At 36.6% G+C, this 10,734-nt stretch overlaps 1 protein-coding gene across 4 annotated transcripts in view; it reads right to left on the reverse strand.

Moving 5' to 3' along the window:
• The window catches only part of LOC124615428 (protein enabled), a 182,322-nt gene extending 177,951 nt beyond the window's left edge, over nt 1-4,371 (reverse strand). For all 4 annotated transcript variants that reach the window (XM_047143311.1, XM_047143312.1, XM_047143309.1 and 1 more), the window contains exon 1: nt 3,981-4,371. In XM_047143311.1, coding sequence (XP_046999267.1) covers nt 3,981-3,985 — 5 coding nt within the window. In that variant the 5' untranslated portion in view covers nt 3,986-4,371. The remainder of the gene's footprint in view (nt 1-3,980) is intronic.
• Between the last annotated feature and the right edge of the window lie 6,363 nt (nt 4,372-10,734).

A 10,734-nucleotide genomic window follows, 5' to 3' on the forward strand; every position in this document is an offset into this window, starting at 1 on the left:
CGAATTCAGTTCGCAAGCGGTATTCTAATACAACCTACACAGTATCCTTGTAAGAGGCTGACTTCAACAACACATTTTACCTGGTCCAACGAAAATATAAATCAATAATCCTGAAGTATAAAAACGTACTCATAACAACAATTTAGATACTAAAAAGGCAGCAGCTCAGAATATACATGAATTATCTATTCCAATGTGCGTGCAACATCATTAAGCATGTGGGCGCAAAGAAGAACCGCAAGCTAGTCGCGTCTGAACTGCTACAATTATTATCAAATAAGTTTTCATTTCTAGCATTATCTAACCTGTCACTTTCCTGCAGATCGCTAAATCCTAGGGAGTGATTCATACGTTGACTCCTACTTCGTACCTACACAACGTATCAGCCGTCAGTGAATAACATTGTCATACACAATTCGTGTGGAAGAACGTCATAGAGTGTATCATCGTGACCAAAATCAGCAATTCATATTTACTGATTCTCTTTTGAATTTTATGATTCGATGACCTATAGAACACGAAAGACGGCGTACTGCATAGAGATACGTAACAACAATACGATATTCGTGAGGAATATAGCAACAGTTCACATGCGACTGCGTACAAATTTAATGTTCAAAAAAGTTGTCAGCCACAAGTACTGAAGTGTGCGAGCACTCTTAACTGTTATCCACTTCATATGAAAACGATACAAAGCGGTGATTATTAGTTTGTTTAGACTTATACCTCTGCTATGCAACTACCTAAGATTTGAAAGAAGGATCGCTCTATTGTTTTCCACTAGTAGCGAACTAAAACAAAGGAGAATTATGAAACAATGTATTACTGGATTGAGGCTTTCTGTCGGTCACAACTCATTTTGTCCCGTACACAGACACACCGCAGGATGCAAAGGTACAGAGTCGAGTGCTGTTCCTGTATACACAAATAAGAAAGTCAGTAATGTCGATGGCTCTAAGAATTCGCAGGCGATACTGTCGTTTACGAGATAGCCATCTCTCTTAGCAAAAAAAGACAATTACGAGAATAGGCGCAAGATCAGGGGCATGCATGGCGGTTGGTGACAGTGCAGCTGTTAATGCGTGTGGTGCCATTTTGAGAGACATTCTCAAGTAATTTTCGTCAGTTTAGCATTACTCGGAATAGGCGCTGTAGAGCAGCTCTTTAAAATTCTAGGAGCAAACTACTGGCTCCCTATGTACAACAAGCCTTTCCTCACAGTTTGGGTGAAAATTTTAGTAAGACTTCCTACACTTTGGTGTCAACTATTCAGACAAAAACATTATACTCCTAAACTTATCAACCGGGCGAGGTGGCGCAGTGGTTAGACACTGGACTCGCATTCGGAAGGACGACGGTTCAATCCCGCGTCCGCCCATCCTGATTTAGGTTTTCCGTGATTTCCCTAAATCACTCCAGGCAAATGCCGGGATGGTTCCTCTGAAAGGGCACGGCCGACTTCCTTCCCCATCCTTCCCTAATCCGATGAGACCGATGACCACGCTGTCTGGTCTCCTTCCCCAAACCAACCAACCAACCTAAACTTATCATATTTCCTGCAATAACAAAAGTTTAAGAGATGGTGCAAGTGCTTTAGTTCCAACAGACTGAATTTTGTTTCGTTTTTATTTATTTGTCTTTTGGCCTAAGGCAAGATAATGTTCAACTAAAAGTGTAAGTATGTCACTGGCAATAAACAGCAAAACACTACAAAGTAGGCGGCACATAAGATCAACTCTGAAAGCAGACTTATTGCAAGCAATAAGGGAGAGAGGCTTCAGATTGTTTTCTTGGACTTGGTAATTTTCACTGTAAATAGGTCTACTAGACAGACAATTCTCTCCTGCATTGGACCAACTTTTATATCATATTACAAATACGTCATCAGTGAAATGATTAGGGAAATACTGTAGTTTATCAGGGAAATCTGATTCGTTAAAAGAGCTTGTTCTGCCCATAATTATGACTACATGGATCAAGTGCCACAGTTAAAGGCAAAAATTACATATAAAGCAAAAAATATAAAAATAGTGTGGTATAGAAACAATATGTGTTAAGCTGGTACTTCCCATTACCACTGATTAAATGCTATTACTGCTCTCATAACTAATGAACTGGAACACTATATAAGGGTAATATTTTGGTTTCCTTGCGGTATTATTTAAAGCATAGATTGCTATTCACCATATAGCAGAGATGTTGAGTCACAGACACTCACAAGAAATAACACTGCCAAACAAGTAAGCTTTTGGCCAAAAAGACCTCCTGAATTAGACAACATACAACAAATTCAGAAGAAGGCTTTTGGCCGAAAGCTTACTTGCTTAGCAGTCTTTTTGTTATGTAGCAATCTAAAATCTATACTTTTCATAATATTGCTGTTATTTCTCCTGGATTTTCCATTGCTTGGTCACTCACAGCAATATGTGTATGTGTGTGGCTTCCCCCCAATCCTTAAAAGATCCTCTTTGTTGAACGAAATGTGTTTCCTCTAAATCCTTGATAGAATGCCATAGTTCAATACAGACAGTTTATATTATTTTATGTATCTAATTTAAGTGAAGTGAAAGAAAGCTTTTTAAACCTTGAAGTGGCCACTGGTGACAACTGTGAAGATACATTATAATACGCAAATCACAACAGTTCTCGCAAGTCAATGACATTACATGAATTCTGTGACACCTAACAGCACTGTAGGTAGAAAGTACTTTTTCCATACAGCTAAAGCAAATGTGTATTGCAATGTATTTTATGTATGTAACAGATTTGTATGCCACACAGAACCCATATCCAGGCTTTTCCCCCTCATTCCCTTTCATGGGTGACAAAATACAACCCAGTACATGCAGTGTCATAATTCAAAGCTCCAATGTCATGCTACCTATCTTCCAATATGTTAACTGCACAGAAGTTCTTCTGTAAAACTTTTACGGTTGGATATAACAATTTGATCTAAATGCTCACTTGCTTTGATTTAGAATAACATGTCCCAAAATTAAATGCATCTGTTGTATGTTTAAGATAATTTATCTGAATCAGTTAAAATTTAAATAAATAGTACAACTTGGAACAACATTTATTACTTCACAGTTCTACAAATCTCCGCACCACCATTAAATAAATAAAAAATACGTAATGTGATTGGTAAAATAGATTATAGTACTTTTACTGTCTTACAGTACAATGCAGGATGAGTTAACCTGGCTGGAATCTGGTGATGTGATAAAATGAATTTGCAATACTTTAAAATATGTGTAATCATTTAAAGTGTCACCAGTACATTATGTATGGCCCTGATCTCTTACGTTCCGCAATCATGATCACATGAAAATACGTACGTAATACAAAAAAACAGTCAGAAACGGAAGAGAGATCGGCGAAAAACTATTTCATCTCTGCAACTCTAACATCAATGCACGTATTGCTTACTGCAAGTTGATGCTGCTTTTTCGTCCCTTTCACTAAATAATACGTAGCATATCCAATGACACGAATCGGTTTGTACGAAGTTTTAGATAAAATTACGAAATACTAATTTATTAGTTAATTTCGAATTTAAACTATGAAGACCTGCCATGTGAATCAACAGTCTAAATCACAAATCAATTACAAGCACAAGCTTGCAAACGTACGATGTCACTATGCACATCAGCCCCGCTACAACTCGATACATTCTTGTCACATTTTTGTGCTGTATTACAACACGCAGTATAAGCCTGCTGTAATGTAGAAGAACGATGAGACGCGGCAAGGCATGTCAGAATTAAAAAGTTTACATTCCTGTAGCACAATGTGAACTGACACAAGCCGACACAATCTTCCTCACGAAAAACACTGTTAGTAAGGTTCAACCCTTGCTAGCACATATAGTCATCAATATACTACTTGTAAGCGATGATAACTGCTGATCACTTTCACAATGAAATACTGTCCTTATCGTAACTGTCACTAATGTTTTTTTTCTTTTTTTTTTTACTTACCTCATATCTGATCGGCTTTATAAATACTCCAGAAGAATTCACGGCATCAAAACATCTGCGAGTCGTTTGAAACAAGAGAACAGCTGCTTTTCTCCAGAAAACGAATTGGCGACTCTATAGCTCTTTAACCACACGCCATCTGAAAACTCATTTATCACGCCCTTCTTCGCGTCTGTCCTGCCAGGTCCATTTTGCCTTAAATTCCTTTCTTCTGTTTGATTGGTTAATTTCCCCGGTATCCAACCAGCAGAACAATGAGAAGATAACGTAAAATCATTCACTGCCCACACACCGCTGTCTTACTTTCAGAAACGTCGCTGTTCCGTACAACTTCTTCACTTAAACACAAAGAAGTACTTACGCGTTACACAAACATGTCTCTTGAACACAAATGTACAAAATCGACTTAATTTCAAAGAAGTGTTGGGGAAAGCTATGATACTCTTGGTTTGTCTTTTACCACAAGCACCTTGCTGACTTCCGATACTGCCAAATTATAGAAGAGTAAATATTTTACTATGCAGTATTACTTTTCTGTGGTGGTAGGTAATAAAACATCATCTTTAAAAGACTAAAAGCACTCAGTTAGATGGAGAATCAATAGTAAAGTAAGGAGTCAATTACAATCCAGTAAACGATTATCACGTTTTTGCGTACGTACATTCCTATTGATGACCGTAGCAGGTGCAGAAAAGAAAATAATGACAGTACGCTTTTGCGTGACTCTGAAATAAAAAATGTGAACAGTAATTGCTTCCCACGATCTTGACATTATTATATCAAATAACATATAGTGCCCTAATTAATCAAAATTACTATCCAGGTAGGTATGTCGTCATACGTAAATATTTTTCCACGATACATTTTGATATTACGTTTATCACCAATCTTAACTAACATCTTTGGTGAGGTTGTTTAACAGGCGTCTAAAGCTAGCGAAATGAGGGATGCTCAACTACCGGACCTACCGATAGATGGCTCTAGCGCGTGCCGGCCAAAGATCAAATCGAGTGCCCGCCATATCTGATTATCTGGATTTGTGTCGAAACACAGATGAAAACGTTTTTCGTTCTGCGCCGTCATAAATCTAGTATATTGGATGTTCTAGATATCTAAACATCAACATAATGAAGTGTTTCTAATCTAGCGAGAAAAAACAGTGACTGTTCTGCTATGAAATTCCTAAATTCGAGTGTGTTTTGGAAGTTTGACAAGCTGACCTACAAATCGTTTACTATTAATTTTATGAGTACTTTACTTGTTTGCCCGTTTTAAAACCCTATTTAAGATTCAATGGAGGTCAACAAATTAGCTTACTTGCCAAAGCTTTTAACTACAGGTATAATTCGGAAAATCAAGTGTTGAAAACAGTGAAGACGTCTCTTGAAAAAAAAATGTTGACATCGTTTGCTTAGGGGTATCATTACTGACAACAGAAATTACAACTGAACTATTAAAGTATTACTTACGAATAAACGGAAAAAATGATTATTCTTCTTTATCTGTAGTGATGCATTACCGATCTGCATATATGCTGACACACTAATTGCAACATGCACTTACGAATTTGGCCCTCTCTTTGATCAGAAATTTAACGCCGGTACGTGGCATGGTGTATTTTAACTGCGTGATAAGGTAGAAGCACCAGTTTTTGACAGTGCTTCAGCCATTGATACAAGACAAGAATAATTTTAAATGAGACAAACAAAGGCCAACATTAAGGCTCATCGTAAATGCACGACTTGTATCATTTGGAAGTTAAGTCTAGTAATAATATTATATTGGACTGATCCATGATGATGTAGGAAGTGAAGGAACTTGTTGAAAATAACATCAATCACAACTGTTAATTTTAAGGTTGGGGTGTCTTAAAATTGTAATTTTCCAGTCTGACACCCAAACAATGACTGGTACCATGGCTTTATTTTAAAACTGAATTCAAAACATGTCAGTGATCAAAATTAATTACACTATGAATTACAACCATGGAATTTTATTTCTGTGAATCTTGGTTCCAGTCTTGGACATGGTGTCAATCACTGGAATGACTGGTTGTCATTATAGGGCCCAAGCAGAAAACAAACCTGAAAGCGAAAGCTGCAGAAGCTGGCCAGACAGGCATCCCAATGGCTGCTACAATGTGTGGGAGACAAGGGTGACATTATATTGCAAATTTAGTGTAAAAAGTTCCACATTGTCTGAATTTGTCCTATACTGACAGCACATTCTAGTCCAGTCGATTTTCTTATCTGCAAAAGTACACTAGCCAATACCAGTGGCACAAAGGTAGTGCCAAATTACAAACTCCCGTAACAACAGAAGTATTGCTTGACAATGTACAGTAAATAATATGTAATAACCCGAGAAATTCGGAATTGGTTTGAAGGAATAGAACAGTATTTGGAAAGAGAGTAACATTTTGAAAATAACAAATGACGCAAGTAGAGTTTTCAGTTCTTATGAAAGCTCGCAAAAATTTTTTTTTTTCTCCCCTCCTCCATTCTCAAGGGAAAAATGTGATAACATAAAAGTGCAAGAAAGTTGTGTACAATGTTGGAAATTATGAAAAGGAAAATCTCACTATGCTTTTTACAGCATATGCTACTGTAAAGCTTGCTGCTCCTAAGAACATGATTTTCTCCCCCCCCCCCCCCCCCCCCCCCCGTCTCTCTCTCTCTCCCTCTCTCTCTCTCTCTCTCTCTCTCTCTCTCTCTCTCTCTCTCTCTCTCCCTCTCCTCCCCCCCCCCCTCCCTCCTCCTTGTGAAGAGTATTCCTGTAATAATAGCTAATAGCATACCAAGAACATGAGGGTGTCACAGTGGAGATTTGTTTTCTGGTACAGATGTATGATACAACTATTCCACAGCAAAGCTTACTTTCAATAGGTGTGCTACCAGTGCACTCCCATAGGATAACAGAATATTATGTCCTCCAGGAATCACATTGGGTACACCACATAAACTGTACAGCAACTACAGTTTTGTGAGCAAGTAATACCAGACAGTATCTTTAATTTTAACATAATTCTTGACTCCCATAATTACCTGCTTATATGCGTGCTTGTACTACAGGTTATTGGTAAAGCAAATACTAATTGAATAGGTCTTCACAATTTTAATACTTAGCAGAAATTCTAAAAAAAAAAAGTAAATTGTGTTATTCCTGTATCACCTCTATGGTGAATTAAGAGGTACTGACTGGTTTCTTTGAACATTTAATAGAAGCCTTTTTACCTGCTATTGATTAAGAGCCATTCCAAGTTCTGTACAGAACAATTTTTCGCATTTTTCATGACGTTCGTTATTCTGTACACTAATATTTCTTCTTCTAAATGGTAAATAATGCATTCAGGTATTGTTGGTATTAAAAGTAATTCATGAAATAAATTATATTTAAACCAGTAAATTAAAGGTTCCACATGGCACATGAAAAGTACCTGGCTACACCTATGTATGTACAGATTCCAAATTATCTGTGAATTTGGGTTACAAACTTTTTTAAATAGAAATATGAAGAGCACAATACTTTGGGTCTACAATAACTCAAATGTAAAATACTTTAGTTCCCTATGGGAAACTTTGTTCTTTACATGACTTGTGCAACTGCTTTCACTCTTAATGGAAAACTAAATGGTTTATGTTAAAGTTAACTAGCATAAAGTGTAACCATTGTTACATATTTTCTGTGAAGTAACATTCCTTAATGTTAATTCCTTCCTTTGGCTTCATAACTTGATAATTTCAGTTCCGTATGGGACAAACGAACTAACAAAATGAAATGCTTTTATTACTATGACCAAACAAAATCTTTTTAACATGTAGTACCCAGTTCAAATCAGCAAAAAGTGTAAGTGTGTAATTAAGGTAAATGTTGATGAAAATTAGGCATGTAACATGAATACTGAAATTTCCTAGATTTCCAAGTGTAACTGTAATCACTGTATTCTGTACTTTGTAGTGCTAGAAAGATAATTACATATGATTATTTGCATTCTCCCCCCCCCCCCCCCCCCAACACAGGAAAATATAATAGAAAGACCTCCTAGCAAAATAAAGGCAAAATTCACAATATTAGGTTTTGCCTGGCTCAGGCCCCCTTATTCTAGAATGGTTCTAAAATAATAAGAATGCTTACGATCAATTGGAACATTGTGTTCATTCTAGGAAGTATTAAAACAAAAATTAGCAGAGTAACAATTTTATTACTCTTATGTTGCAGAGTAACAATTTTATTACTCTTATGTTGCAGAGTATCCACAAACATTACTGTTTGAAACATAGGGCCACTGCATACTCCATTAGATCACACCCATCCTATTCAAGTTAACTTAGTTACTGAGGGAAATATTTTCTCACACTGAAAGCCATCTGTCAAATAAGTCTCAGAACATAATTTTTTCATTAATTTCACACAAATCACCTGTTTTTAATGCAAGTGCATATTTTGTAACACCGAACATCTTAAAATAAGCTTATATAATAAACAATTATAATTTTTTTACAATATCTACACAGGATGTAAAGAGTTAATTTTACTTCAATGTGATTCATCCTTTCATCATTGCACAACCACAAATCTATGTACAAAATAGTTTTAAGAAATCTGTCAAAATGTCACACCCATCTGCATGGAATGTCCCATTAGATAACCTTTTCCAGTTTGAGCGCTATACATGATTAAACAATATGAGTTTATTTAACTTCTGCCTTATACTTGATTTGTTTAAAATTTTCTCAGCAGACATTTTTTTCCACATGTTTTTAAGCATATGCAGGAGTACAGGGATGCAATCTTACAAACAAGTTGAGTCTGATGTAAGTCCTCAGTCCCAATTTCATAATGGTAATCATGACCAAGAGCAGCAGATGGTAATCTACAATTTTATTTTTAACACAATGCAAAATCTTGGCCTGAATATACTTCTGTCGCATATCCCCAGCAATCACAAACATCTGAAACAGTTTCTCTGAATATTCTACAACAGAGTACATGCAGTCACTTGTTTCAACCAGTTTTCCCCAGTTAACAAAATTTTACAAATGCATTTTTATTGGCCATATTGGCAAAAGCATAGAGAGCATCACATTCTAAGGCAGATTTAACTACTGATGGCTTCCGTATATGAAGACAGTCTTTGTATGTGATCTGCCTTGACAGGTGCAATGACACATACCCTGCAATATAATAGGGTATGTTTTGCTTGTAAAATGAGAACTTAATCTTACCATCAAGAAGTGCACACCACTTCTCTACTTCATTTTCTGCAGCACTTTCATCACTTTCTACTATATGGTTTCTTGCATGAAAAACATAAACAGGTGGCAAACAACACACATAAAAATTTGAGCAATTCCCATTCATTGCAGTGACACTGTTACCCAAGAGCAACTTTCTCATGGCACATTTGAACTGGTATGCATTTAGATTGTTGTTCCAATCACCTCTGGACCGAATGCAGGAAAAAAGAGCCCTATGTGGTCTTGTGACAGTTTATATGTTAGCAAATACTTCAGAGGAGATTCAAAATGAAGCATACTTGCCAGAGCTATGTGCCTGACTGATTGCATATTGAAAATTATCCCAAAAGCAAAAGTATTTTTCAGTGTGTCTGAAAATACCAAGCAAATAAGATTTGTTGTCAAGTCTCAGGGGACTCTCATACCCTTTACCTAATGGATTTCTGGAGTTCAGAATATCAAAAATCCTATCAATATAATAGAAAAATTCTACTGTTGCTTCACTTCCTTTAAGATTTGGATCACCAACCCTCCTCAAAAACTCTATACTATCTGCCACGCTAGAACTCAGTCTGTGCAGCTAACGAAACATCCATTTTTCTATTTACATAACTTATATGTTGTCCTGATAGTTTGTTGGCAAATGTCATACCTTCTTGTTGTACCTTGTTCAATTGCTCAATGAAATGTCATCTAATAATGCCAGTTGGAGACTCAATAGCAGATACTTCTGCTAGAGCATTTCTGGCTAACTTAATCATATGACATGTCCAAGATACAATAAACATTGTATTTTTCCACAGGATGTGGCTTTTAAAATCACCCTTGCAAAAGTTTAAAGTACAGCCAAGTGAATGTAAAGTGCTTACATTTACCTTGCAGCCATCACATGTAACACCAAACCCTAATGCCAGAACTATGCAGCCTCTCTACAGTAGATTTTATCAGTGTGGCCTGATTATTTGCCTGTACACCATTGATAAAGAAATATGCAATTGGGCATTTAAATTTGCCTTTAATAGAGACAAGCATGAAAACCAGAGCCTCAGATGCCTCTATTACTTCTTTTGACTGAGGCACTTCCCCACCAAAGTCTAAAAAAACCTGTGTATAGCTTAGTTTCTTGGTCCCAAACTACTTGCTTCCTAATTGCCATACTGTCTACAATTAGACATGAATCACTGAACTGGTCCCTTACAATTGGGTTCAAATCAATGTACTTAAAAACACTTGCCACCCATTTCAAAATAAATGATTTACGGGGCAGAGGCATTAATTTTTGCAGGTATTCATATGCTGCTGGTGAATAAAAGTACACAGCCATCGCAAATATTTTTCACATTAATTGTGTAGCTATTACCCTTTGACGAGAGAGAATTGTTCACTAAATTGCACACTGATTCCACTTGTGTTCTTTTCTGATGATTGAGGACGTTATGTAACTTCTCAGGATGATGCCCATTCTCCTTCAATGAACTTATGATGTCATCCGTGGAAAACACTTTCTTCTCTTTTCT

This window comes from Schistocerca americana, chromosome 5 (assembly GCF_021461395.2).
Source record: "Schistocerca americana isolate TAMUIC-IGC-003095 chromosome 5, iqSchAmer2.1, whole genome shotgun sequence".
Lineage (NCBI taxonomy): Eukaryota > Metazoa > Arthropoda > Insecta > Orthoptera > Acrididae > Schistocerca > Schistocerca americana.